The sequence below is a fragment of the Pristis pectinata genome, chromosome 6 (assembly GCF_009764475.1).
Source record: "Pristis pectinata isolate sPriPec2 chromosome 6, sPriPec2.1.pri, whole genome shotgun sequence".
NCBI classification, from domain to species: domain Eukaryota; kingdom Metazoa; phylum Chordata; class Chondrichthyes; order Rhinopristiformes; family Pristidae; genus Pristis; species Pristis pectinata.
This window is the reverse complement of record NC_067410.1, coordinates 23,024,087-23,052,079: the sequence shown is the minus strand read 5'-3', so window position 1 is coordinate 23,052,079 and position 27,993 is coordinate 23,024,087. Positions and strand designations below refer to the sequence as shown.

The window sequence follows — 27,993 nt, the reverse complement described above, 5'->3', positions numbered from 1 at the left end:
CTTAACTTGTCTTTGGAAAAAATGCTAGAATCTATTAAGGAAGTAGTAGCAGGACATTTAGATGGTTAATCGTCTGTGACGTTCTGAAAAGAAGAAAATATCAGCAAAAAGATTGATAATGACTTAATCGAATAAATTTCTAGGATTGATTGATCACAGGAGGAAGACATCTGGCATGAAATATGGGGCAATAACTGAGTGCAAGATTCTTGGACAAGTGCATTTCCTCCAACCTCAATATCAGTGAGACCTAAGTGTAGACTAAGCAACAGTTTTGCAGAGCACCTGCACTCTGCAACGGCCTACTTGAGCTTCCATTTCTTGCACTGAACTGTATGTCTTCCACCTTCTCTACTGCCACAGTGAGGCCAAATGCAAACAAGAAGAACAGAACAACATCTTGTATTCTGCTTGGGTAGCCCACATCCCCAATATTCCTTCCCCACTCTCACCAGTCTACATGGATTCTCCTTTCCACTGTTCAGCTTTTTCATCCCCACCCCCCTCATTACCAAGACTCTTCTTTCCCCTCCCCTCCCCCTCCCCACCACTTGGTTCCATCTGCCCCACACCTACATACCGATCAACCTGGGTTTCTTTCTTCTCCCTTGGTTCACCTTTCCTAGGCCCTACCCCAACTGGTTCCATCTGCCCATCATCCCACCTATCACTCAAGCTTCTATCTCAATAGTCCACTCTCCACCTACCCATCATCTGGTCCCACCAATCACCTTCTGTCTTTTTGGTCTTGATGAAGGGAGTTGACCCAAAACGTTGACGATCCCTTTGCCTCTACAAAAGCTGCTTGATGTGCTGAGTTCTTCAACCAGATTGTTTGTTTTTTGCTCCAGATTCCAGCATCTGCAATCTCTTGTGTCTCCAATGCAACATTATCTACTTATCACTAAAAGAGTAAAAACTGAGAAATTAACTCGCTTTACTAAGACTGTCTCAGAGGCCAAATAAATTGGAAACAAGTTGGTGGTCATCTGGGTTGCAGTGAAATAAACAGTCCACATTAAGACATATCCAGTGGCATCTCAAGGCCTCAATGGCAGACAGAAGAGCTGGCTATTACTGTGATAATAAGAGATAACTGGAGGCCCAGACAACAAATAGCAAAATAGCTAGGTGGGAAGACTTATGAGACTTGTGTGTGGAGTGAGATCCTTGTATGAACTGTAAGAAGCAATTGATCCCTTTTTCTTTTGTTGCTTGTGATTGGCTCAGTACCAATAACTAGGATGCTACACAGTTGCAGAAGTTGAGATGCTACTGTAGCAATCAATAGCCCAGATGCAACAGGACAAAGATGGGTGAAATGGGTAGGACCTGGACTGGACTATCGGTGTTGCCTCTCATGGGAGGAAGACAGGAGGAATAGGAGGGAAATGGATCTTGGAAGCCGGATTTAACTCCTTACCAAACCTACATTCACAAGGAGTGACCCCAAGCCTGAGACTTGGACATCAAAGGGAAGCCACAGGTCTGACCGAGACAGATCTCTTTGGTCTCAATGGCAGTATACTGTCCAAGTTGAATGTTTGTGCTTTCACTTTGCAATTAAGAATTTGAATAAAGTTAAGTACATCTTTTACCAGTTGTCGATGTTGTGTTTCTAATAAAGGTGTGAATTTGGCACAACACTACCATGAAATTGGATGCAACATATTTCATTCCTCTGCCATTTCCTTATTTCTCCATTATAAATACTTCTGTTTCTGTAAGGGACCCATATTTGCTCTCTCTGACATATTTTCCTTTTTATGTGCCTTTAGAAGTTGTTACAGTCTGTTTTTGCATTTTCTTGCCAGTTTCCTCATTTTTCTTTCTTCCCTTTTCATTATCAATTTCTTAGCCCTCCTTTGCTGAGTTCTAAAATGTTACAAATTCTAAGACCTGCTGCTATTTCTGGCAGCTTTGTAATCCATAATGTAATATCTTTAACTTCTCTCAGTCACCATCCACTGTGTCTGTTGGATTTTCTGCTTTAAAGAAATAATACTTTTTGCAGATCATGTATAATTTCTTTAAATTCTAATCATTGCTTATCCGCTATAACATCTTTTAATGTAGTTTACAGATTTAAATAATTATTGTAAACAATCTAAATTACAAGTTGTAAATGTTCTGTTTTCCCAGGATTCTTTGGGAAACCACCAAATGAAAGCTATTTGTTTTGGTGTGATTGATAGCAAACAGTAGACAATGACTTCTATTGAAGAAACAGTTTGGTTGCATAAATCTTTCCAGGATCTGTTATGATTGGGTAAGCCTGTCAAGGTGGACCTGACTTGAGTTTCAGTGAAGGTAGAGTTAGATACTATATAAATCCATGCACCCATGCCCCCCCCCCCCCACCTCAATTCAGCTGAAGAATCATCTCATTCTTGTGCACTCAAATCGAACCAATAAAACATTGAACATACACTGCCAAAGTCTCTGGTTTCATGATTGGCAACAGTTCCTCCTGAGGAACTCACTATAATGAGCTAATTTTGTAATTACTGCATGTTGCCTGCCATTAATAGCAATTTCACAATTGGTCGCATTGCTCTAGAGAAAGCAATCCTTGTATGCCTCACATTGAGCAATGAGAATTCCTCAGTTGGCAACTGAGCATCTTCTGGTTGGTGGACAGAAAGGCTGTCACTAATTGGCTGCAAAGGGTTTTTGATACTCTCGCAGCTTGTATAGGATAATTGTGCAGCAACTACTTAGACCTTGAGCCACATTAGAGGTTCTAAAGCAGGCTGGAAAGGGAGGCTCCTTCTTTTGAAAAAAACATAGTTAACTGTTACCTGAAGTTGATTATTAATCTGGTGCTATTGGCCATTTGCTTTCTTCTGACTGTCACTGACCAATGTGAGGAATATTGTTACTCAATGCATTTAAATAGTTTACGTATGAACGAGTGGTACCCATGAGTCATCCTGAAGGTAGAAAAGACATTTCCCAAAAACTCAACCAGTGTAGAATACAATGTGAGAGCCCAAGTTTGGGTGCAATCTAAGAAGATTTGATTAAATATTGATTTTTTTTTAAAGAAAATTCTTAGTGCTGTATTCAAAGTGAGAATATTACTATCAGACTGATAAGAGTGATCAAGGCTGAAAAAATAAGATCCATAATGAAGTTTTACAGAAAATTGGCTATGGTGTCAGGACAGATACAAACTAAAAAGATTATTTCTGTTGCACATGTGTGTATTGGGACTTTTTCCAAAGTATTTCAACCGTGATGCACTAAAGGGTTTGTTTTGTACTTGGCTGTTGTCAACAATATTGTAGCACATCACAGTTGAAGTCCTCTGAGATGGGCTGTCAGGGAGTAAAGTATGTGCACCAAATGTAGGCAAGGTTTGATATAACAGATGGATGCATTGATCAGATTTATTCTGGAAAATGACCCAATTATTAGATTTAAGATGAATATTGAAGGAAAGCTGAGGTAGAAAATTATTTTTCAGACGATTGATTACCCTGTCCCTGCAATTATCATGGCAGTGAAAGTTTCCACTGTCAGGTATTTGCAGTTCCGGATGGTTCAAATTTATTACTGGCAGTATTAAAGTAGAATGGAGACTTTTTGAGGCAAGCCAATTTACATTGTTCCAAAAGTATCCGTACCCATAAAATAAATTTATTCTTTACATTTGGGGATTTAATAACAATGGAAGGAAACTAGAGTGAAAACAAGAGTCAATGAACTATAGCTTTGCTCTTGGCTGCGTACGTTGGGAAAAGACCTGATTTAGATTGGTCAAGAAAGTATTGATAGAAGAAAGGGAAGTATTTATTTCTGTAGAAGTGGTGTTAAATATTGCATTGTCAACATTTTTGTATTCTTCTTGTATCTAGAGTTTAAATCAACATGTACATTAAATTTTATTCGCAGGTCTGCTTCCCCTTACCATGGCTTTACAATCATGAATCGATTAAATATGAAAAACTTAGTCGAACCCATCAACAAAGATCTGGAGTTTCAACTCCAAGACCCATTTCTTCTTTATAGAAATTCGAATTGTAAGTATGTATCTTCAGCTTGCAATGTTAAATTACAGTATTGCAGTTTAATCTGTATTTAACTTGTTCATTGATCAATAGCTAAGTAAATGCAAATGGAAAATAAATATAGGAGAAACAAAGGACTGCAGATGCTGGAATCTAGATGAAAAACACGATAATGCTCAAGGAACTCAGCAGGCCAGGCAGCATCCGTGGAGAAAAGCAGGCGGTTAATGTTTCAGGTCAGGGTTCTTCTTCAGGACTGACGATAGGAAAAGGGGAAGCCCAATATATAGGAGGGAAAAGCAGAGCAATGATAGGTGGACATAAGAGGGGAGGCGGGGTGCGCACAAGGGGGTGATAGGTAGATGCAGGTAAGAGATAGTGATAGGCAAGTGCAGGCAAGGTGGGGAGAGCAGATCCACCAGGGGATGGGTCAAAGGTAAGGAGAGGGGAAAAAAGGGGGATAGAAAAAAGAGAGAGAGGCTAGGCTAGGAAAGGGAAGAAAAGAAGAAAAATGGGGAGGGGGTGTGGGGATTACTTAAAGTGGGAGAATTCAATGTTCATGCTGTTAGGCTGCAAGATTCCAAGACGGAAAATGAGGTGCTGTTCCTCCAGTTTGTGCTTGGAATTCTCCTGGCAGTGGAGGAGGCCGAGGACTGACATATCTGTAATAGTGCGGGAGGGGGAGTTGAAGTGACTGGCAATGGGGAGATGCAGATCGCGGTTACAGGCTGAGCACACAGGTGTTCTGCGAAATGGTCACCTAGTCTGTGGTTGGTCTCACCAATGTAGAGGAGGCCACACTTCGAGCATCGAATGCAGTAGATGATATTAAGGGAGGTACAGGTGAATCTCTGTCTCACCTGAAAGGACTGTTTGGGTCCCTGGATGGAGGTGGTGTAGGGGCAGATGTTGCACCTATGGCGGGGGCAGTGGAAAGTTCTTGGGGTGGGAGCCAGATGGGCAGGGGGATCGCAAGTGCAAACTGGAGGAACAGCACCTCATTTTCCGTCTTGGAACCTTGCAGCCTTACGGCATGAACATTGAATTCTCCCACTTTAAGTAATCCCCACAACCCTTCGTCACACCACCCCCCACCCCCACCATGCTTCTTCTTTTCTTCCCTTTCCTAGCCTATCTCTTTTTTTCTGTCCCCTTTTTCTTTTTTCTCTCCTTACCTTTGACCCATCCCCCGGTGGATCTGCTCTCCCCTCCTCCCCTGCACCTGCCTATCATTATCTCTTACCTACATCTACCTATCACCATCTTGTTCCCACCCCTTCTCCCCTCTTTTGTCCACCTTTTGCTGCTCAGCTTTTCCCTCCTATATATTGGGCTTCCCCTTTTCCTCTCTTCAGTCCTGAAGAAAGGTCCTGACCCGAAACGTTGACTACCTGCTTTTCTCCACGGATGCTGCCAGGCCTGCTGAAGATAAATAGAGTTGAGCTACTTGTCTGATGTATAGTTTGAGAAGAGAGCAGACCTACTCTACATCCCGCTGAAACATACCTAATATGGAAGCACTTGGCTATGACAGAAAGTAGCTAAAATTGAAGGTTTCTGTTCCTCAGTGTGAACATCACATGAGAGCAAAGAATTCAACACTTAATTTTAAAAAGATTTTAAGCACAGAGCAAAGATGTTCACATGTGCACGGCTGATGAGAGCACATTATGCAAGGACTCCGTTTTAAGAGCTGACTCAGATAGTACACATATTCCCAGAAATGCATCCTGAGTTCTAAATGCCAAATTAACCAAAATGGGTAAGGTTTTTAAGTTTATTTGAAACATGCAAGGAAACAGAATTTAGAGTAGGCAGCTACAGTTGAAACACATTAATAGTGAGATACTATTGCAGAAGTTCTACATATGTCCCTAAATTTTATGATGAACATTTGATTTGGAGCTTTTTACGTGTGTGTTTCTCTATGTCAGATTACTTTTCTGAGTTTGTCAAGTCAGTCAGGTAATGTGCTTATATTCATACAATTGTTACCTGTCTATAACCTGGGCTTTGTAGCTACCATTATCATAAAATATAGGATTATCCAAGTACTCTCGGAGGTTTTGAGCCATTTCTTGAGGGTAAAAAGGATAGGCAAAACAAATACATTGAGACATACTGATAAAACTCTGAGGAATATCTTTTAGTTGAAGCTTTGTATAAATAATTGTAGTGCCGATCAAACTAATATTGTCCTGCTGCAGGATTTCGACATGAAACATTGACCATCCCTTTGCCTCCACAGATGCTGCTTGACCTGCTGAGTTCCTCGAGCAGTTTGGTTTTTGCTCCAGATTCCAACATCTGCAGTCTTTCGTGTTTCAACTTTTGTGTTAGAAAAATAGGCTTCTTTACCATTAGCCAATTGGGTTATTTACACTGGCTCATCTCAAGCTATTTATCATGAAAGCTGTCTGGATGACTTGCTGTAAACAGCAAAGAACCATTGGTTCAGCATGTGAAGATGACATTCTTTGTTGCTTTTGCCATAAGAGTGCATCTGCAATAGATTTGGTTTTGATTGGTATTCCATAATCTGGAAGAGTACAGCCCTGCTACTAGGATACTTTGCAAAAGAAATACTGGGCCATGTGCTGTTTATACAAAGGCAAATGTATCATAAAGGTTCTTCTGTTTTTGCTTTTGTTTAAATAAAATTACATTTTTAATTTAAAACTTTTAGTCAGCAGGAAAAACCTATTTGGAGTGACTTTCCTCCTGGATCCCCATCCACCATAATTCAGGAATACTCTACTCTCAACTAGCCTGTTAGTGCAGCTGTGCCAAAACTCAAACAACACTACACCATCCAGGGCAAAGCACCTTGTTCACTGGAACCTTAACTTTCATTTTAAACATTAACTTGCTCCACCAGTGGCAGAGTGACTACATGATACATTGCTACAGCTTACCCTAGCTTCATCAGTGGCTCCCTGACCTTATAATTACTGATAGCTAGAAGAATGAAGATTTGTGCTACTTGGGACCGCCACTGCCTGCATTGGATATATTGACGGTTCTCCTTTCCTCAACAGCATTATAAAACCTTTATTTTGGGCATGGCAGCGACAGTATTCAAAGTGGCTGCTCACTGGTACCTTATCAGGGACAAGTGGCCATGGCCAATAAATGCTGCCATTGTCAGTAATGCTTGTATCTTACGCAGAGAAGTGATTAAAGGGGTACAGTAAGTCAAATATTTAGTGTTTGTTAATGTCTGTTTTACTTTTGTGATGAAGTAATGTACTGTCATAGAAAATAAGAGGAGTAGACCATTTGGAGACAAATGACTGGAGATGCTGGAATCGAGCAAAAAATAAACTGCTGGCAGAACTTGACAAGTCAAGCAGCATCTGTGGAGGCAAAAGAATGGTTGATCTGTCAGGTTGAGACTGCACAGGACCATTTGACCCTTTTGGTCCTGCATCCCCATTCAACACAATCGTGACTTATCATCTTTCTGTTGATCATACCCCTTGATGCCATTTGCATCTCGAAATTTATCTATCTCCTTAAAAGTATACATACAATAACTTGGCATTTTCAGCATCTCGTAGAGTGAATTCTACAGGTTCACCACTCTCTGTATGAAGAAATTTTTCATCTCTGACCTAAATCTCTTGCCCTGTAACATGAGACTGATTCTTAATTCTAGACAGCTAGGGGAAACATCTGCCCCACATTTAGTCTGTCTAGCCCTATCGGAATTATTCTTTTAAGTTCTAGTGAATGTACACTGAGTTGACTTCATCTTTCCTTGTATAACTGTCCTGTCATTTCAGGAATCAGTCTGCTGAACCTTAACTGCACTCCCTATGGCAAGTATAACCCTAGGGAAGTAAAACAAAACTGCATATAATACTTCAGGTGTGGTTTCAATAAGGCCCTCGTATTTGTAGCAGGCATCCTTAAGTGCTCCTGTTATGAAGGCCAATGTACTATTTGCCACCTTAATTGCTTGTTACACCTGCAAGTTTGCATTCAGTGACTGGTGCACAATGACCTCAAGTCTCTGCACATAACACTTCCCAATTCACCACCATCTTTAAAAGAAAATTCACAATTATCCAAGTAGTGCTGTATCTGCTGTATTTTTAACCCTTTACTTGATCTGTCTAAATCCATCCTGAAGCCTTGTTGCATCCTCACAACATAATCCCACCAAGTTTCTTTTTGACTGCAAACTTAGAAACATTACCTTTGGTTCTCTCATCCAAATCATTGATGTATGCTATGAATAGGGGCTCAATTATCAATCCCAGTGGTTATCCCTCCAGTTACTGCCTATCACTCTGAAAAAGGCCCATTTTATTCCTAGTCTCTGTCAACCAGTTTTCAATCCATGGCAATACATTATTCCCAATACCATACAATATCATGAAGACCGACTGTTCCTGATTGAATCATGTCTGGCTTTGTAAATCTCGCCAATGGAAAAGCCTCTCATTGTTCTTAAAGGGTCTCTACTGGATTCAGTGAATTTTTTGGAGGTAAGCAACCACTGGCTTGCCACAGCAGACCTTTCTGTGTGCTTGCTCGTTGCAATATTTTTGTTTGGATATCACCAAACTACCCCCATTGTCTTGCAAACATCTTGATTTGTGTACATGTTGAGTTCTCGTTTGAAAGCTACTGCTGCATCAGTTCATTGCATCACGGATCTAATAAATGGCTGCATTTTGGAATAAAGTCTACATTCCCTCCAAGATTTTTAAACCAATTATCTTAAATGCATGTCCATTGATTACTGATTATCCTGATTTTGATGTGATGTAAATCATCTTTTTCTACCTTGTTAAATCTGCTTAATTTTAAACACCTGTTAAATTGGCCCCTAATCTTACTGTAAGATGAATATTCCCAGTTTCTTTCATCTCTCCATAGAACAAGTCTCTCGTCCTTAGTGATATTCTGATAAACCACCTTGGCACCATTTCCAAATAACATTTTGGCAAGTCTGCACCTGGAGTATAGTGTACAGATTTGGCCTTTTTCTCTGTAATTATGGATTCCAGAATTGTGCATATTTCTCTTATAGTGGCCCAGGCAGTCTTTTAAAAAGACCATGGGTTACTCAAATTCTAGCATATAATTAATAAATTTGGAGTTGCACTTTATTAAGACTATAACTCAATTGCACAGATCAATTTATCTGGTAGTAATTCCCTATTATTCCAAACAAGTACTCAAACTGAATCATTGATTGCTGCAGGATTTAAACAGGCTGGTAGAATGAGCAGACATGTAGCAGATAAATTTAATGTGGAGAAATGTGAGGTGATGCATTTAGTGGGAAGAATGAGGTGAGGCAATGTAGAGAATACAGGATACTGTTCTAAAATGGGTGATGGTTGAGAAAACAAGGCAGAAGCAATTCTGATTTTTATCAATAGAGACACAGAGTATAAAAGCGGGAAGATCATGCATAACTTTTATAAATCATTGGTCAAGTCTCAACTGGAGTATTGTGTTCAATGCTACTTGCCTCATTGTAGAAAGATTAAAAAGGCATTATAGATGTCCAGAAAAGGGAGTGGTTCTGGGGATGAGGGACCACAGTTATAAGGATAGATTTAAGAGGCTGAGACAGTTTTCTGGAGAGATGAGAAGGCTTAGTGGAGACCTACAGGAAGTATTTTAAATGATGAGGGGCCTGAACAGAGTGAGTAGTAGAGAGGCTGTTCCCTTTGATGGAGAGATCAACGACCAGGTGGTCACTGATATAGAAGGGAAGAGAATTAATAGTGAAATGAGGAAGAATTTTTTTTTATATGGCATATAGTGGAAGCAGGTTCCATTGATACCTTCAAGAGGGTATGACATAACTATATGATTAGGACAAATTTGCAAGGCTACGGAGAAGGGGCTGGAGTATGGGACTTGTTAGGTTCTGTGGTCGAGAGCAGGCATGGACATGATGAGCCAAATGCCTGTCTCCTGTGCAATAAACTTCTGCAATTCTATGATCCATCTTCTTGAAAGAACCACACACGCTTGTATAAAAACATGGTGCTGGCAATTAATTCCAGATACAGCACCGTTTAAGCCTCTGGATGATGAAGTGGTTGATAATACTGTTAAGCTTGCCTTCTGTTACAAGAAGAATGCTTACTGTCATGCAAGGCCGATTTGGTTTTTGGATCATGCTTGTTTTTTTATGATTAGAAAATATTCATGTAGCTGTTTAAAAACAAATGTGTTACAAAAACACAGGGTTTGAATTGCTAAATTATCTTCCCCTTGTACACTTTTTAAAATGGAATATTATTCCTATGGTAAAACTAGCATAGTGGTCTTTGTTTTGCAGAGATGTTGATAGTTACATTAACCTACCCAAATGTACTCTAACCTATGTTGCATGTCTGTTTCGTTCATCCAAATCTAATTTACTTTTACCTTAGCCCTATTCTGCAGTGTAGAGTTCCACATTCCAGCCACTGAGTAAGAATTTTCTCTAATATTTCCTAATAAGTTTATTTGTATCTGTATTTATAGGTTCACATTTTGGATTCTTGTAGATATTCAGTTCATTTTAGCCCCTCAAGTCTTTAGTGATGCAGGTTGGACCTTTTTCTTTAGAACATTGTTTTCCAATAGTTGTAAATTCTCAGTTCTGGTACCATCTTTTTAGCTTTTTTGCTTTGCACATTCACCATTTTTGCACTTGCTCCAAATTTTGAGTTCATACCACAAATATTATTCCTGAATGTGCTCTAGCTTCATTATTTGATGTCATTATATAGAGTAACTGAAAATAATGGTATGTAGACATGTAATCATTGTTCAGCATATTATGATGCTTTTGATTCAGGAAGACCATGAATAAAGCATAAATTTAAGTAAAGCAGTTAGCCTGCTTTCACAAAGGGCAAAGGCTTGATGTTTTAATTCAGCAGCTTTAAAACATATTTGACTTTATCTAACTACTCTCTCAATTCCAATCTTAGATTTGGTGTTTTTCAGTTTTATATTACTGATATTAAAAAATTATTTTATTCATCTCTTGTTTCTGCACTTTTGAATTGGTATTGTAGTTCAAATTTGGAATTGGTTTATTATTGTCACTTGTACCAAGGTACAGTAGAAAAACATGCATACTATTCATCCAGTTAAATTCATTACACAGTGCATTGAGGTAGAACAAGGTAAAACAATACAGAATGCAGAGTAAAGTGTCACAGCTATAGAGAAAGTGCAGTGCAGGCAGACAACAAGATGCAAGGTCATAACGAAGTAGATTGTGAGGTCAAGAGTCCATCTTATCGTACTAGGGAATCATTCAATAGTCTAATAACAGTGGGATAGAAGCTGTTCTTGAGCTTGGTGGTACACGTTTTCAGGCCTTTGTGTCTTCTGTCTGATGGGAGAGGGGAAAGAGAGAATATCCCGGGTGGCTGGGGTCTTTGATTATGATGGCTGCTTTCCCGAGGCAGTGAGAAGTATAGACAGAATCCATGGAGGGGAGGCTGGTTTTCGTGATGTGCTGAGCTGTGTCCACAACTCTCTACAGTTCCTCGTGGTCACTGGAAGAGCAGTTCCCATACCAAGCCGTAATGCATCCAGATGGGATACTTTCTTTGGTACATCGATAAAAGTTGGTGAGTGTCAAAGGGGACATGCCAAATTTCTTTAGCCTCCTGAGGATGTAGAGGCGCTGGTGAGCTTTCTTGGTAGTGGCGTCTACATGGTTGGACCAGGACAAGCTATTGGGGATGTTCACTCCTAGGAACTTGAAACTCTCAACCCTCTCGACCTCACCACCCCCCTTCCTGAAGTCAATGACTAGCTCTTTTGTTTTGCTGACATTGAGGGAAAGGTTGTTGTCATGACATCATGCCACTTGACTCTCTATCTCCTTGTACTCCGACTCATTGTAATTTGAGATACAGCCAACTACAGTGGTATCATCTGCAATCTTGTAGACGGAGTTAAAGCGGGATCTGGCCACGCAATCATGAGTGTATAGGGAATAGAGTAGGGGGTTGAGAACACAGCCTTGTGGAGCACCAGTGTTGAAAATAATTGTGGCAGAGATGTTGCTGCCTATCCTTGCTGATTGCAGTCTGTTGGTCAGGAAGTCAAGGATCCAGTTGCACAGGGAGGTGTTGAGTCCCAGGTCTCGGAGTTTGGTAATGAGTTTGCTTGGAATTATAGTATTGAAGGTGGAGCTGTAGCACAGTGACAACTGCCATAATCCTCTTTCAGTAGTTTTAACCATATTATATGATAGTGGCAGACCATTATTCAATGCTTTTGAAATTCATTCCATTATGTATTTGGAGCTATAGACTAGAAATGAATTTATAGGTGCAGATCACTTTAATAACTTTCTTGAAAATCTATTCCATATTATGTGACAGAATTAATCTGTTATCCTTTTGTCAAAGATCCCTTTTTTGTTCTGCCATTTCGTTTATATAGAAAAAAAAATTGTAGAATGGTGGGTCACTGATTTGCAATTTATGAACCTTTTGCAAGTCTGCACATAGTTCACTCTAATTAAACTGCATTAACTTTCTGTGATTTCTTTTTTTCCAGTTATCAGATTTATGGAAGTTGCTATACATAGTTGACATTCACATTTTTGAAACTTTTGTCTTAGATTACAAATAAAATATTTTTGCATTTGTAGGTTAGTGTTAATGTAATGCTCCTGAACTTCTGCTTTTAAAATAAATTTAATACTGTGATTGTAATGATCAGAGCACACAGCTGTTCAAACCCAAGGAGCTTGCTTGTGTTATTTTGAAAAACTGAAGTATAATCTGAAAGCCAAAAGCCACTCCTTTTATTTGTTACACTTTCTAAGTCATACTTTAGATTTTCATGCCTGGTCAGTGGGTAGATTGCATGTTTGTGTTTCGGGTATCCTTGTGAAATCTCAGTTTGGTTGTTCAAATGGAAGGATGTGGTCTGAGAGGAAAGGATTTTTTTTAATCCATTCAGAGTTAGTGACTGAGGGGATTATCATTGTATGATTAAGAAGCTCTCCCACAATTTTTTTTTGTCAATGAATCAAGGTTAATTTGAAGAGAATGTTTTTATATATTACTGCTTTACTGCTGGTGTGATTTTTTTTCTGCAGCCAACAACTTTTAGCTTAGACTGGAGAGCTTGAGTTAGCAGAGATTAGGTAGGCTGGGACTGTCGTCCCTAGACGAAGGAGGCTAAAGGATGACCTTACAGAGGTTTATAAAATTGAGGGGCATAGATGGGGTAGATAGTCACAATCTTTTTCCCAGGGTAGGGGAGTTTAAAGCTAGAGGGTGTATGTTTAAGGTGTGAGGGGAAAGATGTAAAGGGGATCTGAGGGGGAAGGTTTTCCCACACAGAAGATGGTGGGTATATGGACTGAGCAGCCAGAAGTTATGGTAAAGGTGGGTACTATTATAACATTTAAAAGATATTTGGAAAGGTGTGTGGATAGGAAATGTTGAGAGGGATATGGACCAAACACAGGTAAATGGGATTGGTAGAGACAGGCATCTTGGTTGGCATGGACAAGTTGCACTGAAGAGCCATGTTGTATAATTCTATGAATCTAGTGATTATACACTGATCTTTGATCTTAGAAGGTTATAGACTGAAACATCATTTTCTGAAGGCTGCACCACAATGGGTGCAATCTTTCAGCCAGAGATGAACCAAGAGACAATCTGCCCCCTTGTGGATGGGAAAAGATCTTAATTATTATTTGAAGAAGAGCAAATGAATTCTCCCATTGTCCTTGCAGCATTTCTCCAAATCAAAATAGGTTGTTGGATCATTGAATTCATTGGTACTTGTGGGATTTTACTCTCCCCAAATTTGCAGTGTTATTTGTTTGGTATCACAAAAGAGATTAGAGTTTTTAATGGGTACTTTATTAAGTTTGGTGTGTCTTCTGGTCATGGAAGGTGCTGTCGCTACATAAAATGAATGTAACTTGTTTGAGGTACTTGATGGAATCATCAAAAAAAGTTAACATGGAGGATACTTGGCCCATTTTGATTTGTCAAAGAGCAAAGCAGCCTAATCCCATCTTCTAACACTGAGCCTGTTGTACAATAAATTATATCTCTTTCAGTACATGTGCACTTCATAAGTGTGAAGGTTTATCCTCTGGCATTCTTTCAGGCAGTGTGTTTCAGACCTCTACTACCCTCTGGGTTAAGGTTTCTTATCTCCCCTCTAATCCTATCAATTACTTGAAATCTACATTCCTTCTGCTGGAGGAAATGGGGCTAGATAGAGTCAACAGGAAGGACACTTTGTTATTCTACAGATTTCAGTTAAGTCTTCCATCCGCTCCAACCAAAGAAACTCAACCCAGGTTTATATAATTCTTAATGGCCACAATTTTCTATTCCTGCCATGTGTTTATAAATTTCCTCTTTACCTCTCCAGCACCATCATATTTTTCGTGTAATTTGGTGACTACAAGTACTTGAACTATAATCTACTTGATGTCCTGTACAGTTCTAAAATAAGAACCCTTTTCTTGTATTTCTAAACCTCGCCTAAAAAAGGAAGGCATTCCATATCCCTGCTTAACCTTCTTATCAACCTAACCTGCTACTTTTAAAGATCTGTGGTTGTTCCTCTGTCACTCCACACCACTCTATCCTCACATTAGTTGCATATTTGTGTTGCACCAACCCATTATGTTACTTTGCACATCCCTGGACAGCACAGTGATGATTTCCATTTGTTATTTCTTTGTGCATTACCAGACTGTCTATGTCTGAAGCCTAAAACTTCCTTCCTTGTTGTCAACCACATGGCTAATGTCTGTGTCATCTTCAAAATCATGTCCCTCTACAGCATTAGGTGCCAAATCCTGAGATTTGTGGAACACCAATGGTAGCAAAAACCAGTGAGAAAAAAAACACAGGAACCATTACCGTTCACTTCCTGCCAGTTTTGGATCCAATTTTCCTCCTTTTTTTCGATCCTATGAGCTTTCAGGTTTTTAGATCAGCTTGCCATGGTGGGCCTTATCAAAACCCTTGTTACCTTCATCAATGCACAGCCCTTAATGTCCCCATCAAATTCTGTGTCACAGTAAAGAAAGTCTCTAGTTCACTGGTTACGACAGATGTAAATGAATCCTGATATGAGAGAATTTCAAATTGGTGTATGCAAACAGCCAAAGAGGTTTCCAAGAATGTTTTGGCTGTTTTCCTCCTTTAATATGCAATAAACTCCTAATTATGAAAGACAACCATTATAAAGGTAATACATTTAATTTGTGACTTAAGTCATCATTTTTATTGAAGGCTGTCTGTTTCTTTTCCACTTTACCACAAATGTGCAACAGCATGATGCTGGAGGTATTGCATTGTGCTAATTAATGTAAAGTTTGAGTTCTAAAATTGTATATCCTCAGTCTTAAATTCTGTAGTTTTCTCTGATTTTACAGATTTCTCTAGTTTAAAGTATAGTTGCCTTTAATTATGGCCATACAGCATTAATCTTCATTGAATTAGTCACAGTGAGATGCAGCAGATTTGTGTCCTGTGACCTGATATGGTAAGGATGAGCGGTGTGATTAAATGTTTACACCTGTCACTGAATATAGAAACAAATGACAACTGAAACCATTTTATGTTGTCATACATGTAAGGAACTATTCAAAATTAGTTTCAGTTTTGTCACCATTCTTATTGATAATTGGCTGTACCATAGCAAAATAGAAATTGATGTTATTAGTCTTGATACTGTATATGTAATATCCTTTTTTTAATATGGCACTTGTTAGCAAAGACAAAAATAATCCTTGGTACATACGTGAACTGCTGTTTGACGTGGATTGTATACTACTGTATTGAGAACTAAATTTATATGACCATTAACTTTGTTTTGTGGAGGGATAGCTTATCAGTTGGTTGTAAAGTGACTTAAAAACAGCATAGTACATTTCCTCTTCATTCATTTGAACTAACTGAATTAGCCTGTGATTAGATAATGCCCATTCTGTCAAGTTAATGTGTTTAACAGTGTAAGTGTTACTATAAATATAACAAGCCAACTTGGTCCAATATATTAACAGCTGACACATTCCAGAAGAATCCACTTTGGGAAGGCTCTGATAAAATGAATGTTTTTAAATATCTAATTTCTGGTTTCTTTTATTGCTTTGCAGCTTTAAGGTTATTCGCAAAGTTTGTAAACTGCAGCATCGCATTCTAAAGATGAGCATAATACCTGTAGTTTTCAAAATGTAATGGATATAAATGTAATATTTTGATCAAAAGTCTTTAATTCATTGAAAGATTAAACCCTAATGTTAAATCACTAATCAAACAAGAATTTCCCAAACCTAATCCCAGTAAACCTGTTTATGATGCCTTCAAACATTTCAAAAAGTTACTAAATGAGCATGTATAATATGTTATCACTTGAGTGTATTGTACACCCCTTGCAATCATGTACTTTTTTCTTGATGATAAAAGCTTAATAAATGTAATTTTTCAAACTAAAACTGAAATGAAGAAAACACTTACCTGTTATTGTAAAGTATGGCTCTAAATTGCTTTCGCTTACAATGTTTCCTTTATATTTGGGACATGCTTCTTGCTGTGAGTTCCACTTTGTAAAAAGCGACTTTGAAAAATCTTCCATATTCATGAGTATAATATCCCAAGGTTCTCAGTTCAAGAGAAAAATAGAAGGACGAGTTAAAGCCATGGTTCAATCAGATTACTGAAGAATTGTGGAGCACTTAAGTGGAATTCTGTGTTCACTAGGGTACTGATAACAGATGCAAATATCCCATAGCATTCAGTACAGTAACTGGTAGTGGGGTCTTGAAAATACCACTTGCTTCAACTATCAGCCAAGTTTGAAGCCTTTGTGCTTGTACCTCCATCCAAGTGCACTTTGCAAGCAGTACTCGTTACATTTGTTTTAATGCTGGAGACGGGTTGTTGAAGTACTAAATTTTGGTTGGAGTGATGTAGTGTCAGAGTTAATGAATGCCCGATTTTGAGAAACATAGTGGCAGCTGAACTTAGCAGTGACAACAGATATGTGAGGCATTTGCAACTTTTAGTGGTAGAGTTTACTCTGACATTGTTATTGGACTACCTTTTGGGAAGGGATTTGTGGCTGTTGGAAATCAGACAAATTTATACATTGTCATTTAATTTAGCATGATGCTGAATGTAGTGCAATAGACCACCTTGCAATTTATTAGCTAAAGTTGCAAGTGACTGTCTTAGTTTAACTGATAGTGACTGCCTGTCTTAGTTTAACTGATAGTGAGTAACTTTGGATACATTTTTAAAATAGTTTTAAATAGATTTCTTGTAGACCTTGTCCCATAATAAATTTGTAGATAAGAGTGGATTGTATTACATAATTGTGAAACATTGATTTAGTTGATTCTGATGTCCATTGATAAATTAAGCTGGAAAATGAATGGGATAATTGCAAATGTTAATTCTGTACCAAAACTAAATTGTGTAATTTTGTTGAGATCTGCTGGATTAAAAATACTTAGTATGCAGAAATTTAGTTACAAATCAAATTGTTCTATTCCTATATTGTTTAATCAGTACCAAGTTTTAAAAATGTGTAGAATAGACATTGCTGAATCAGATAGGATTTACAAAAAAGTTTCATGGTTACCGTTATTGAGACTCACTTTAGTTAAATTTATGGTTGTTTGCCATGGTGGGATTTGGATTTCTCTTTTTGCATAAATGAACCTTGCTCCTTGTATGTATTTGTGGTGACAATTCTGAGGGTTAGTAAGTAAATGTTAATAAGATCAAGCTGCTGTACCTTCAAATGCACTCGTTTGCACTCCTAATCCAGTAATTATTATTCCATTATCATTTATGAATATAGCAGGTTTTTTTTGATAGTTCTTATTCTTTATTCTCCAATAAAGAGGGAAGAATGTCGGAGCGATGCTGACATGACTATTGATTTCGAGAAATCGAATGAAAGATACTGAGAGGCACAATTTGATAAGAATGCTTTATCCTTTTCTCCTCCTTGTGCTCTCTTCACCAGTAACATCTCTTCTGTGTTGCTTAATTCAACCCAATGAAATGCTCTCGAATAAAGACCTGCCATTTTGAATCAAGTTCTGTAGTAGTCTTCAGAAGATTTTTTGAAATGGCCAAGGATAACCAGCTGGTCCTGGTTGCTGGTGACAGGTTGCAATGTGAAGAGCTGTGGGTATCAATTTGTCCCATCGTACAATATCTTCAAGTATTCCTGAGTAGCCCCTAAAGAATACTGGTAAATGGTACCTTTAAGTACTTCTTGACTTTTTGAACCTGCTTGAGTCAAAATGTTTTTCCGTTATAATGAAAAGGTAAGAGCTTCTGATTTCTCATGACTATCTCTTTTTGTTCATTTGTATGCGTTATAATCCAGTTCTTAAAGTATTTTAAGTTGATTATTTAAAATACAAAACAAGCTGGATAAATGTATAATTTGTCTGCTAATAGCAAATGGAAAATCAAAACTGTTAAGTAATGTCACTGTATAATTGTAATATGCAGGTGAATGTAATTCAGCATGTATATTTCCACTGCAGAACAATACGGATTTTAAATTTTGATCCTGCCAATAAGTTTACCTTTTCCTAATTTTTTTTTGAAATCTTAACCTGTTTTGATGACTTGTTAATTGGAACCATATGGTGTGGCATCTTATAATGACAGGTTTAAAGTAGATTAGATGTGACTATTCTGTGGTATTTTCCAGTGGTTGTCAGAGTTTGATTAAAGTTCATTCTGAAATGAACCTTGTGAATTATTTGCAAGGAAAAAACATTCCAAGCTAAATCATGTCAAATTATTTTGTTGTGCCATTTTGAAAATGTTTGCCAATGAAAACTACAAATTTATGTGCTTTTCAGTGCTGTAGTTGGAACTAATCACAACCCATAAAGATTGATAGCTGGTAACAAACTGAACCATCTGCTATAGCGTGAGATCTTTTGAACTGAAAATGTAGCAAGTGGTTCTTTTAAATAGTATTAGATCAAATGTTGCTGTGCTGTCCATTTTTGATTTTCTATTTTGTGCCACTTTTTAAATGTAGCTTGTTTAATAGCTTATTCGTCCATTGAAGTTAAGATTTTTATACTGCAGAGGTTGGCAGTTTATTTTAACCTTTCCCTTGTATTCTTATTGGTTATCAACCTGAAAATTCGACTGTTTCTTCTGCAGATGTTACCTGAATTGAGTGTTTCCAATGCTTTCTAGTTTTGGATGCATGAGTTAATGCCCACAATTTACAGTAAATGAGTTTAAATCTGAGTTTCTCTTTATCTCCTTTTTTGTTCTAATTCACTTTTTGTGAAGGTGCTTTTTCATGCAACATCAACCACCAATTAAGATGTGCATATGACTTAATCCTTTGTGCTTGCAGCTGCTACTCTCGCATTGAGCTTTAGAGCAGTGAGGGAAATTCAAATCTTTCTGGAAGATGCATCCATAATTGGTAGATTGCAATAAACACCTGATGCAAATTTATATCTTAACAGTTTTGTGTCTGTGTTTATAAATCACCTTGCTTTCCACAGTGCTATTTGTTTGGTAAAGAAGAAAATAATTTATCAATAGCTGTATGGCATTGTCATCAATGACATAATGTTTGAGAAATTTATCACTGGGGGGAAAACTGATTTTTGTTTTTCTTTGTTTTTTGTTAGTGTCAATTTACAGCATCTGGTTTTATGACAAGAATGACTGTCAACGAATTGCACAACTCATGTCAAAGTAAGAACTGAAATTTGCTTGCTTTAAAATCAACCAAAAGTTATAATTATAAGTAGTTTGTCTTAAATTTCATACCAAAATTAGGCTAAAATTTTCTAGTGTTTGGACATTATTCCTAATTTGACAAACCAATAATTCAATGTGCAAATCTTAAATGTTTTCAAAATTACTGTGTTTAAATCCATTAAATAATATCCTCTTACTCTGTTCTTCTCCCCATTTTCATTTTGTAATCTGTTGTGCTTGTCTATTTAATTTTTTTATAACCTGAAAGGAAAATGACATATTTAAACTATACTTCATTAGCAAAATGGAACATAAAGTAAGATCTATTCCATAATAAAGATAAGTCAACCCATAAGAGACTCTGTTAATTATGCAGTCATTTAATCTCCATAACATAAATAATAATGTTGCAGATGACTAATGATACAATTTGGCTTTTTTACTCTGATAAAACCTGAATATTTAGGCACCAGTGCTGCGTGATCACTTTCAAAAATGAAGAAATTTTGTGCATGGAAGGCAAGATCACCAAATGATTACCAGCGTATTTGTAAACTGCATGGAAACCACTGAAGAAATACCAAAATAGCATTTTGTTTTATTCTTTGGGGACATTTATGTCCATTTGCTGATTCGACAGGAGCTTTCACGTTTTTTTAGATTTAACTTGAGCTATGATGGAATGAGCTATTTAAAGGACACTGTAGTCATGTTAGTACACCTGCTCTTGTGGCAGCTGTTGCTGTTTTTATCTCAGGAAGGTCAGCAGTCTCTGGCTGCTTTCCTCAGCAGTCCATGGAGAAGAACACTTTCATAATTTCATTAAAACTTTCATGAAAACTTTCTCAATTTGCTTTAGCATTATTTCAAGTGTGTTCAGTGTAGTCTCAGATGCTGTATTGATGAGAAGGCAACTGCAAGGAGCCACCACCACTTGTTTAACTTGTGGTATTCTGGAATATAAAAATTTAGATGCAGAATTAAGTAGAATGATTGCAGAAAATGGATTATCAAATATCTTTGTACATTGGTCTGTTCTAACAAACTTAAACTTGTTCAGGTGCTGATGTTAATGTTTCTTAATCCTCAAATGATATAAGTTCATAACAATGTTCCTATCTCTGGAATTACAGTGATGAAAAACTTGTTCTGTCATTGATGTAAAGCAGACAGTTGTGAACTGTCAGAGATTGCTATACTGGTGTATCTCGCCAAGATGTAATTGTGCAGCTTTGAAGTAATGTAAATGTTTACCTCCATTGTGAAAACAGTATGTTCTGTAGCTGTATAAGATTACCTTTAAAAACAATCTGGAGGCTTAAAATTAGCCTTGCAAGAACTAAAGCATCAGTGATCTGTAACTACCTGTAATATATAATTGACTAACTGTGGAAAAATGTTGACTTAAAAATTCCAATTTTAAAAATTCTCTGTGGCACAATTTTGTTAATTCTGGGAACCCTGTTGTTTTCTTTTGTCCACGTGGCAGTCTTTGTAGACATCTGTAGTGAGCAGCAAAACTTTCATCCATTTTTCCAGTGCTGACCTGTAAAACTATTGGACCACTTTACAAGTGGTGGAGAAGAGAAATAGAGCAGTAAGCGAAAACAAAACATCTAGGACAGGTTATTAACAAAGGTAGAAGTAAAAGATAGCAAGATGAAGTTATTATTTTCAGTGTAAGTATGATTCAGACACCAATTGTTGCAAGGTTAGCCTCAGGTGCTGAAATAAAGGCATAGATAAGATGGCCAATGTCTCTTCCTGCCCCCCCACCCCCCGGAGTATAAATGTCAGATACTAAAGGACATAGGTTTAAGATAAGGAGGAAAGTTTTATTTTGCACAAAGTGATAGGTGCCTGGCACGTGCTGCCAGGGGAAGGGGAAGAGGAAGAAGCAGGTGCAAGAGCAACATTTGGGAGGCATTTAGACGGACTGTACTTTTTTATGTTTTAAAGAATGTGTCAGTAATTTAGTCAAAAATCTCCAAGTGGATATTTCCCAAATAGAATGGAGCAAGAATACTAAGGGATTTGAAATTTTAAAAAAACTATTTTTTGGAATATGGAGTCCTTGGAGTTGGTGAAATGGAGAGAAACTTTACAGAGGTGAAATCTTGATCCTCGTAATCTTGACCTGACCAGTTTATGAAGAGTGAATGATAAAGTATGACAAGTGAGAATTTTTGTAAACATTTTAATGAAGGAGAATATATCGAACGCTGAAGACATTGTTATAGGTTTTGCTTGTGGATGACTAAGAAAGAGGGAGCAATTCCTTTATTTCTCACTCACCCCAAATGACAAGCACAATTCCTAGCCAGAATCAAAGAATGGTGATCATTGTGGGAACAATACCTCCAATTCTCCTACTTTCTTCTAAAGTTTTGATTCTGGTCCATGCTGAGATGTGTGCAACTTAACACGGACCAGAGATAATTTTGGACCACCTGATTTGAATGAGGTGATAGGATTTAATCCTGATTGTGGTAATTGGTTGGCCTAATACTTGCGCTGCTGCTTCCTCAGGGTGGTGCAAATGGAGGCTCGGAGAGTCCAACAAGAATCTCCAGGGAGAATGACTCCAAATAAAACCAATGGATGTGAAGAAGAAAATGCTATTGATATCCTAGATATGCTCAGTAAAGCCAAGGAAGAGTATGAACAAGTAAGGATTTAAACTATTATGAATAGCGTTTAGAAACACTGAATAATAAAAACTACTATTTTCTGAATCATTAGTTTAATTTCTTAAACGTTACTGTATTGTACTATTTAACATATCTGAACATTCAATTGTCGCAGATATACATGCCTCACTTTGTATCAATAAAATATTTTGCATCTTGCTCTGGAAATTCATAGAGTGAGTTTTTATAATGTTTTGAATTTGCAACACGTGTAGGTTAGGGTGAATTTGTCTTAATCTGCTCTGGATAAGTAGATATTTTGCATATTATTTCTGTATCCTGTTGATGTCCAGTTGTTCAGAGTAAGTAATAAACGTCTAACTCCGTGCCTGTCTACTAAGAAGGAGCTTCATATTTTTATTGTTATAATTCACTGGGTATTAAATACTAATCTTGCTTGTAATCCTGGCTACTTTATATAGATACAGATGTTTGAAGGAAACTTTCCCTGAATCTCAAAGCAAATATAAATACCTTTTAAATACTTTCATAAATTGTAAACCCATTTCAAATGGATTTCAAAAATGCTTTCTTGATGGATTTTACCTGATTTCTAATTTGTTTTGTCACTATAAGGCAGTAAGAAGTAGAAAGCCACACATGCATCCTCTCTCAGCCCAAGGCTGGTGATCATGCTTTTCTAAATTTATTTAATTTTTCCCCCCTATTCTGGCAATAGATATCTGCTTTTGAAATAGTTCTGCAATATTTGTTGGTGACTTTGGTGCAATTTTTAAAAAATCTCAAGGGAAATATTCACACCAAATCTAGTAAACTCTTGATTAAAATATTTGGGGTACTTAGAATTTTATATTTAGTTTTTAATTCATTTGGCCAACAATCCTGTAAACTTTCTTTGGAAACAGTTTGTTATCAATTTTCAGAAAGAGCAGTACAAAATCTTATTTTAAAGTAAAATCTTAACCCAAAGGTGTGACTTGCTGATATTCTCAGCAGGGAAAATTTGGATCAGTTAATAATTATAATCTGATATTTCTGCTTGTCTGACCTCTGTCAGCCTTTGGTCCAGACATGAAGGCAAGAGCTTCTTAATTGCCCTTTAGTTGTTCAAAGTGATTCATAGCCACTTCCAATGTTTCAGACGAGAATGATAGGTTGAAAGAACTCCTGTTTGCATTTAACTCTCAATTATTCCTATCCTGTCTATCAGTATGTTAAAGAGATGTTATTTTTCCCAAAAGATTATTTTTCTTGGGGTGTTACTTTTCTCCAAATTTTCTGAAAAAGCAAAATATTAAAGAAGCATAACTGAACTGAAATACGCATTACACAACAAATGATCTTGTGATTTTTGTTTTGGTATTAATTGTTGATGTACTCAAATATATGTCATAGGAAACTATAGAGGAAACTTAGCAAAATGCACCTTCAAGTTGAAAAGCGTACAAAAATTAGCTGATTGTGACTGGATACGAACACATTCCTATCATTCACAAATACTGTACAAAAGTGTAGACTTCTGTTGGATATTGTTAGAATGGAATTAAATGTATTTCTTTGATCAAATCTGAGGAATTTCTGGTTGAAATTGTGAATTTTTAAGAACACTATTTACTTCAAAAAACATGCCACTCTTCCACCGCCCTCACCATGCCAGCTTTTTAAAGACTAGATCATAGAATTGTGTAAAATACTTTGTTTGAAGTATTGAATATTCCAGTAAGATGCAGCTGAATATTTTAATTGCATCAAGATATCAAATATTGAAAATAATCTTATTTGGTTTGAGTCATTGTGAAATTTAAAGTAAACTGGCATGTATGTTCGTAACTGAAATTGAAAGACAAAGGGGTTTGGTTGCCATCTACAGCTGGCTGTGTGCTATTAAACTAGATATAAGGATTGAAAATTGAGTATCCATTCAAGGTTGTTATTTCTTAAGTCTCAGTTTAAGAATTGTATGTAGTTTGCATTTTTATGGTGGGATTGTTGATTTTCCTGTAGTACCTCAAACTATGAAACTGAATTTTAAGAACCAAACTTGATATCTAACTATCAAAAACATTTTTCTTTTTAGACATATCAATTTGGTGATTCAAGTATTTTATCAAGTTCGCCAGGCATACACAGCACTGTTGGCCTAGCAATGAAAACACAGATAGAGGAATGTACCTCCTCTTCAGCGCACAACCACAAGGTAGATGGACTACATCTTAATTATAACTATTTGCACTTAGTTGACATCATTTTAATGTGATAAGGTTTGGAGAAATGATTGGAGAATGTATTGGAGAAATCTCAGACAAAATTTAACAGAACGACAAGGCAATATCAGGCAGGTCAAGGAGGTAAGCTTTTAACAAGGTCTTATGAAGATATAAAGGCAGGGAATCTTAGAACAGTCAGTTCAGAACAAAAGAACTGGACAGGTATAGTTGCAAATTACTCCATAATTTAAATCTGGGGTGATTCAGAGCACAGAGCTTGGAGGGTTGTAGAACTGGGGAAAAAGAGGTTAATGAGATGAGTGAGGGGCTTGAAAACAAGAATGAGGATATTAAAATTGAGGTGTCGAGCAACTGCAAGCCAATGCAAAGCATGTTGCTATACATTGTGTACATCTGTGCGCACATTGGTAATGGTTGTATGGGACGTGATGTAAATTTGGATACAAGAGCAGTATCTAGGATGAGTTCAGCTTAACAGAAAGTGCAAGTGGATGAAGTTGAGGTAGAAGTAAGCAGTCTTGGTGAATTACGAGATTGGAGTCTTGGTTGATGATCAGATAATCTGCTTCGACCTCAGTGATTTGGAAACTAGATGGGAATTGTTGGGAACAGGGTTTATGGTTGGGCCCAAGGGCGCACCATATTGGTAATTCTTCTGCAGTCTAAAATGGTGCTGTGTGGGGGAACCTACAGGAGTGGATTTATTTTGGGGATGCACAAAGTATTATGTAAAAAAAAAATCATCAATCCTGATTTTGCACAGAAATTGTGCGCAAGCTATGAAGTTGCACGCCATGGCAGGGGCTCTTGAAGCAGTGGTGCCAATGCCATTAAGTTGGAAAGAATGCAAAGAAGATTTACGAGAATGTTGCCAGGATACGAGGTCCTGAATTAAAGGGAGAGGTTGGGCAGGCGAGAACTTTATTCCTTGGAGCATAGAAAACTGAGGGGTGACCTAATAGAGGTGTATAAAATCATGAGGGGCATAGACAAGGTGAACGTACACAGTCTTTTTCCCAGAGAAAAGGAGTCAAAAACTAGAGGGCATAAGTTTAAGGTGAGAAGGGAAAGATTTAAACGAGACCCAAGGGGCAACTTCTCTCAGAGGGTGGTGTGTATATGGAATGAACTGCCATAGAAAGTGGTTGACGAAGATATAATAACAACATTTTAAAAGATATTGGGAAAGGTTTAGAGGGATATGGGCCAATCATGGGCAAATAGGATTAGCTTAGATAGGCATCCTGGTCAACATGGACGAGTTGGGCCAAAGGGCCTGTTTCCGTGCTGTACACTATGACTAAATTCCCAACAGGAATTCCTCACTGGTGACTCAGGTGCAGACAAGCCCTTTAACTTAAGCTGGCACTGGTCTTTGTCCTCTGGTTATTTGTGCTACAATATTTTATCATGCAATACACAATTGTCACCAAAGCTGATTAACAACACTACTGCCTGCCCAGCAGCCTTTCACATAAATGTGACATATCCTCAGCGGATCATATAAAATATACCAGAGAGCACCGAATGTGCACAGTGGTGTCAAGTGGTATGTTTGTTTTATACTCAAAATCAATCATGTGGTGCCTAATGTTGTATGCTGGAATTTCTCGCTTGGTGGTGTTTAGTCTTCACAATATTTAATGAGGGGGAAAAGTCTGCTTCACCAATGCAAACAAACATTTTAACTTTGTCTTTTTAATTACGTCTTCCAGAATGTTCTTCAAGGTGCCAAGCACTTGACTGTAGAGGAATTATTTGGAGCTCCTGTTCCTAAAGAACAAATGACAAACCCTAATCAAGAAATGTTGAAATCTCAGCAAGATGCTAAGTTAGGAAGCCAGAACTTGATGCAACCCTTCACTTATGAGCAATCAACAGAAAAACATCTAGGAAGCCCTGAGAGTCTTAATAGCAAAAATAGTTTTACCCGATTGAATTGCCAGGAAACCACCATGGAAGTTCTAATGACACCAGCTGCACTCCAGAAATCTGACAAAACTAAGCGTGTGTACAATATTTGTACCAGTCCCCACATTCATTCTTCCATGAATGTTGAACCTCTTTCTAATCAGACCACATCCACCATCAGTTCCAATGGTCAAAAGTTGCAACAGGAAGTCAAAACTGTTTCACCACTTATGATGTGCCCACTTTCCTCTGAACCAGCGTGTGTTCATCAGAATCCATCTTCAGGAAGTAACCCAGCTTCACAAAGAATCACAGGTGATAGAAGTACTTTGGATATTGGATCTCAAGGTCATGAACTGCTTCAGAAACTCAAACTAGCACAACAGCATGACCAGCAGCACCAAACTGTCAGCAAACCTTCATTAGCTGCAAATTTTTCTCCGCTACTTGTAACACCAGAGTGCTTTAAAGAACCAAATGTCAAAACTACAGAGGTCTCATTGCAGGTACAAACCACTAACTTATTATTTATACTACAACATATGGCATTGCTACGCTAGGGCTCAAGGCCAAGGTTAGTGTTGAACTTGCAGGATTATGAAATGGAGGTGAAGGAGGGAGAGTGTATGGGAACCATGGACAATGAAGCTGAACAGTGAGCCGTCTCCAATAAGGGCCGGCCCTGTACCTTATGATGCATTGGGCTTGTTATCGGAACAGCTGGGTATGAAAAGCACCAAATGTAGTGGAAGGGGAACTTTTTTGGTGCTGTCTTTGCAGATAGAGATGGAAAGATAGCTTGATAATTAATAGGGACTCATGGTACTAGTTGGCTCTTGATAATTGGCAGTTTGGGTCAGAATCATGCACATCATGGGTGCTGTGCCCAGTGATCTGGTGAGAAAAATGTTCATTCAAGAGGAAAGCATTAAATTGTGTTAGATTGCTTGCAAGAGTATTAAATGAGTGTTCCAGAATATATCAAGAACGGGCAGAATTTGTTAACAGGGAGTCCTTGTTTGCATACAAGGCTAGAAGCACGGAAAAAGCATCAGTAAAAGTACTGGCCCAGAGAGTTTGAAAAGTGGCCCAACTAAACACTTGCCAACCCTGCAGCTAGTTTTATTTCACTGCCTGTTCAGTTTGATAATATTCCAGTCAGTAGCGCATATTGGACCTCTGTATGCAGGGTTAATTGAAGAACTGATGTGAACAACTGTATCATCTCCCTGGATAATGAAATTGAAAAAGACATGAAATTAGATGAAAAAAGGCCAAAAAAAAATTAAAATTTTAATTGAATGCCAGAGAGAATGTTGAAGGCCAAATGATCACCACTTCCTATTACACTTGTTCCCAATCAGCAAACATTTATGCAACTGTATTTTACAAATAAACAAGCTTGTGGTTAACTAGAACTGTATACTTGGTATTTGCCGTCAATGGGCTGACTCTGGTC

At 37.7% G+C, this 27,993-nt stretch overlaps 1 protein-coding gene across 3 annotated transcripts in view; it reads left to right on the top strand.

Moving 5' to 3' along the window:
* dcp1a (decapping mRNA 1A) overlaps nucleotides 1–27,993 on the top strand; it is a 64,509-nt gene that overhangs the window by 13,675 nt on the left and 22,841 nt on the right. For all 3 annotated transcript variants that reach the window (XM_052018836.1, XM_052018839.1, XM_052018838.1), the window contains exons 4-8: nucleotides 3,898–4,025; nucleotides 19,672–19,738; nucleotides 22,274–22,412; nucleotides 24,473–24,592; nucleotides 26,339–27,040. In XM_052018836.1, the coding sequence (XP_051874796.1) occupies nucleotides 3,898–4,025; nucleotides 19,672–19,738; nucleotides 22,274–22,412; nucleotides 24,473–24,592; nucleotides 26,339–27,040 (1,156 nt within the window). The remainder of the gene's footprint in view (nucleotides 1–3,897; nucleotides 4,026–19,671; nucleotides 19,739–22,273; nucleotides 22,413–24,472; nucleotides 24,593–26,338; nucleotides 27,041–27,993) is intronic.